Below are 5,380 nucleotides of genomic sequence, written 5' to 3' on the forward strand. Positions count from 1 at the left end.
GGGCAAATGTGGCACTTCATTATAGTTTTGATGCACATTCCCCTAAGGATTAGTGATGTTGAGCATCTCTTAGATGCTTATTGACAAAGTGGGTATTCAAGTCCTTTGACTATTTTTGTAAGGTTGTTTTTCTGTTGTTGAGTTTTAGGAGTTCTATTTATATTCTGAATATTTAGGTAAATAGCAGATACATGATTTGAAAATACTGTCTATTTTGTGGGTTACATTTTTACTGTGTTACTGTGTGATAATGTCTTTTGATGAACAAACTTCTTTTAATTTTTGTGACGTCTAGTTTACTTTTTTCCTTTTTTGTCTATGACTTTGGTGTCGGATCCAAGAAATTATTACCAATTCAGTATCATGACACTTTTGCCCTTATGTTTTCTACTAAGAGTTTTATGGTTTTAAGTTTTTCATTTAGGCCTTTGACCCATTTTGTGGTATTTTTGTATAGTGTTAGATAAGGAACTAACTTGATTCTCTTGCATATGGATAGTCAATTTTCCCAGTACATTTATTGAAAAAATTGTCTCTTTCCACATTTAATGGTCTTGATATTCTTATCAAAAATTACTTGATCATACATATGAGGGTTTATTTCTGGGATCTCTATTCTAATCCATTGGCCTATATGTCTCTCTTTATGCTAGTACCACAGTGTTTAGATAACTATAGCTTTGTGGTAAGTTTGAAAGGAAGTGCAATTCCTACAACTTTATTCTTTTAAAAAATTGTTTTGGCTCTCTGGGGTCCCTCACAATTCCATGTGAATTTAAGGACAGGTTTTTCTACTTCTGCAAAAACATTCTTGGTATTTTTATACGGATTGCTTTGAGTTTGTAGATAAATTTGAATAGCATTGACATTTTAACAATATTAAAATTTCTAAACTAAGAACACAAAATGTGTTTCTGTTTATATTTATTTATGTCTTTTTAAATTTCTTTCAGCAATGTTTTGTAGTTTTTATTTTATAGGTCTTTGACCTTTTTGGTTAAGTTAATTCTCAAGTGTTTTATTCTTATTGATACTATTATAAGTGCAATTACTTTGCAATTTCCTTTTCAGATTATTTATTATTAGTGTATAAAATACAACAGATTTTTGAATGTTGACTTTATATCTTGCCACCTTGCTGAATTCATTTTTTTTTGTTTGAATGGGGTTTTTGGTGCATTATTTAAGGTTTTTTGCATCAAAATGGCATCCTCTATAAAGAGGAAGATAATTTTTCCTTTCCAATTTAGTAAGTTTTATTTCTTTTTATTGCCTAATTTCTCTAGTTAGAGCTTCCAGTACTACATTTAATAAAGTGTTATGACAGATATAGAGAAAAAGCATTCAGTCTTTCATCATTGAGTATGTTTGCTGTGAATTTTTCACATATCACTTTTATAATATTCAGGTGGTTTTCCATCTTTTCCTAGTTTGTTGCATGTTTTTATCATGAAACAGTGATGAATTTTGTCAAATGCTTTTTCTGAATCAACTGAGATAATCATGTTTTTTTTTTCCCTCTTTATGTTAATCTGGTGTATTACATTGATTGATTTTCATATATTGAACCATTCTTGTGTTCCAGGAATAAGTCCCACTTGATCATGGTGTTTAATTCTTGTAATATGCTGCTGAATTCTGTTTGCTAGTATTTGGTTGAGGGTTTTTGCTTCAATATTCATAAGAGATATTGATCTACAGTTTTCTATTTTAAAATTGCCTTCATCTGATTTTAGTATCAGAGTAATACTGACATTCTAAAATGAGTTAGGAAGTGCTCCCTTCTCTTCATTTTTTTTTTAAGTTAGAGAAGAATTCATACTAGTTCTCTTTCAAAGGTTTGGTAGAATGCACCAGTAAAGCCATCAAGTCCAGGGCTTTTCTTTATCAGGAAATTTTTGATTACTGATTCTAGCACCTTACTAGTTATAAATCCATTGATTTTTTTTTTTTTAAATTTCTTCATGATTCTGTCTTGGTATGGTTTGTGTTTCTAGGAATTTGTCCATTTCACCTAAAATGATTTATAGTGTTCTCTTCTAATCATTTTTCTTTCTATAAAATCAGTAGTAATGTCCTTACTTTCATTTATCTTAGTAATTTGAGTCCTTTTTTTCCCTTACGCCATTTAGATAAAGGTTTGTCAATTTTGTTATCTTTTCAAAGGATAACTTTTTTTTATTTTGTCCAGTTTTTTCTATCCCAAATTTCATTTACATCTGTCTTAATCTTTATTATTTCCTTTCTTCTGCAACCTATGAATTTAGTTTGTTTTTATCTAGTCCCTAATTAGATTAATTTGATTAATTTGAAATCTTAAAGTTAACTTATTTAACTTATTTAACATTGCATTTTTGTGTCCCATAAATTTAATTGTATTATATGTCTTTTCATTAGCATTTTCTAATTTCTCAGTAGTCTGACAATAGAGTAAGGTAATAAAAACAGATCATTCCTGCTTACCCTAGATTATATTTAAGATAAAGGCTGACACTAAGCTATGCTGATAACAGAAATATTTAAAAATATAAAAACAGAAGCATACCACATTGTCTTGAATAAACAAGGAGTCATAGAACCATCTCTTTATTGGTACTATAGTTTTTGTATCTCAATATAATTAAGATTTGACCTGGTTGAAGATTTTTTTGTTTCGTTTCGCTTCGTTTTGTTTTAATAATAAGAGGAAGTGTCAAAAAAAGATGTGGCAATAGAGAACCTGCAGGAGCCTTCGCCCTCAGAAACATTCTTATTCCACGGTTTCTTCACTTCCCCAGCTCTCACTCCAAGCCAGGTACCGCTACTCCGGGGTCACGCTCAGCACTGGCAGTTTGAATCTGCAAGGGCCACACGTTCCAAATCCAAATGGACAAGACCATTAACCAATCATAGAGCCAGGTTTCCTTTTCCGGAGTTCAATGATGTCTGCCCTATGGAAGACAGTGATGAGAAGAAAGGGGCGGGCCAAGGGGAAAGGCGTTGGAAAGCACCACCTATCCAACCTCCCATCAGCAGTAAAGTGATTCTTCAGCATTGGGATCTAGCTTTCAGCTTCTGTCTTTATATTGTCAAGATGTCTCTTTCCAAGAAGTTAACTTTGGACAAGCTAGATGTTAAAGGCAAGCGAGTCATCATGAGAGTAGATTTTAATGTCCCCATGAAGAAGAACCAGATTACAAATAACCAGAGAATCAAAGCTTCCATCCCAAGCATCAAGTACTGTCTAGATAACGGAGCCAGGTCAGTAGTTCTTATGAGTCATCTAGGTCGACCTGATGGTGTTCCCATGCCAGATAAATACTCACTAGAGCCTGTTGCTGCTGAGCTCAAATCCTTACTGGGCAAGGATGTTCTGTTTCTAAAGGACTGTGTGGGCCCAGAAGTGGAGAAAGCCTGTGCCAACCCAGCTGCTGGTTCAGTTATCCTACTGGAGAACCTGCGCTTTCATGTGGAGGAAGAAGGAAAAGGCCAAGATCCTTCTGGAAATAAGCTTAAAGCTGAACCAGATAAAATAAAAGCCTTCCGAGCATCACTCTCCAAACTAGGGGATGTCTATGTCAATGATGCTTTTGGCACTGCTCACCGGGCCCACAGTTCTATGGTGGGAGTGGATCTGCCCCAGAAGGCATCTGGATTCCTGATGAAAAAAGAGCTGGATTATTTTGCCAAAGCCTTGGAAAATCCAGAGAGACCCTTTCTGGCTATACTTGGTGGAGCCAAAGTAGCAGACAAAATCCAACTTATCCAAAATATGCTGGATAAGGTCAATGAGATGATAATTGGTGGTGGAATGGCTTTTACCTTCCTTAAGGTACTAAACAACATGGAGATTGGTGCATCCCTCTTTGATGAAGAGGGGGCCAAGATTGTCAAAGATATCATGGCGAAAGCCAGTGAGAAAGGTGTGAACATTACCTTTCCTGTTGACTTTGTCACTGCTGACAAATTTGAGGAGAATGCTAAGGTTGGCCACGCCACTGTAGCATCAGGCATACCTGCTGGCTGGATGGCTTTGGACTGTGGTCCTGAGACCAATAAGAAAAATGTTCAAGTTGTGGCCCAAGCCAACCTAATTGTGTGGAATGGTCCTGTAGGCGTATTTGAATGGGATGCCTTTGCTAAGGGAACAAAAGCTCTTATGGATGAAATTGTGAAAGCCACTTCTAGGGGCTGCATCACTATTATAGGAGGTGGTGACACTGCTACCTGCTGTGCCAAATGGAACACTGAAGATAAAGTCAGCCATGTGAGCACTGGAGGAGGTGCTAGTCTGGAACTCCTGGAAGGTAAAGTCCTTCCTGGAGTGGAAGCCCTCAGCAACCTATAGCTGACAATTTTCTTTTCCACTATTTCCTGTCCGTAGGCCTTAATTCAACTTAGTGCTCTACATTACATCTTGACTTTTGTTAGAGTTTATGCCTACCAAGGCCTAGGCAATGACTAAGGGATTAGTTATCAGGAACTCTTATCATCAATACAACAATGCAACTCATTTTAGTTCTGTCATGCATTTGCCTGCTCTCTTCAAGATCTCAGTTGAACTTGTGATTCATATAGAATATACTCTTACATTGCATATTAAAGTGAGTTGAATAAGCTTAATCTCTCTTTTATATTTTACTCCAGATTTGTTATTGTTTTACTACTTGAAACATGGAAAATAAGACAAAACCCAAGTTGTTGGGGAAGGTTGGGATAGAAGCTAACAAACTTTTAAACAATAAAAGTGCTCAAATAAATCAAAAAAATATTTACATTTAAGAATTCCTGGGTAACAAAGCTCTGCTAAAAGGTCATTTCTTACTAAATAAGGAAGAAGAAAAATTAGAGGTATTTATCAAACTCAAGAAGTTAAAAAAAATGGAAAGAAACTAAACCCAAGAAAGGAATTATGTCTGTGTGTGTGTGGATACACAAGAGAATATACATATGTGTCTGTGAGAATATACATCGGTGTCTGTAAGAATGGGAGCTACAGATCAAATCTGGGCTTTAAATAAAGAAGAAATTATTTTATTTTTAAAGCAGATATTGTTTAATAAATAGATAATACCACTACTGAATCTTAAAACTGGGTTTTAAAGATAAACAAAAATATATGTAAATAGTCATTAAAAAGAAATATAAAAATTCTTTTGTATTAGAAGATAGAATAAGAAAATACTCAGAAATGTAGAAGAAATTAAAATACTTATTGGAAAATATTTTGTCTAGTTCTGTAGATAAAGAGCTGCCATAGGCAATGCCGTTAATTTAAGAGCAAAAATGCACAACTAAAAATCAATAGAGTCTATTACTAAAAGAAAGTGGAGGGGTCACAAAAACTGAGGGGACAGTAATGGCTTCCAATAGACTGTCACTCTGGCCCCCCCAGTACCCA

The 5,380-nt window shown here is 34.8% G+C and overlaps 1 protein-coding gene across 1 annotated transcript; it reads left to right on the forward strand.

Annotated features, from left to right (window-relative positions):
- The first annotated feature begins 3,034 nt into the window (after positions 1–3,034).
- Positions 3,035–4,745, forward strand: PGK2 (phosphoglycerate kinase 2). Its single transcript, XM_047733963.1, has one exon. The coding sequence runs from the start codon at positions 3,074–3,076 to the stop codon at positions 4,325–4,327; it is 1,254 nt and encodes a 417-aa protein (XP_047589919.1). The 5' UTR covers positions 3,035–3,073; the 3' UTR covers positions 4,328–4,745.
- The last annotated feature ends 635 nt before the right edge of the window (positions 4,746–5,380 follow it).

This window comes from Lutra lutra, chromosome 6 (assembly GCF_902655055.1).
Source record: "Lutra lutra chromosome 6, mLutLut1.2, whole genome shotgun sequence".
NCBI classification, from domain to species: domain Eukaryota; kingdom Metazoa; phylum Chordata; class Mammalia; order Carnivora; family Mustelidae; genus Lutra; species Lutra lutra.

Excerpts from the sequence above, each read along its gene's own strand:
- PGK2 (XM_047733963.1), top strand. The coding sequence starts at position 3,074 with ATGTCTCTTTCCAAGAAGTTAACTTTGGACAAGCTAGATGTTAAAGGC.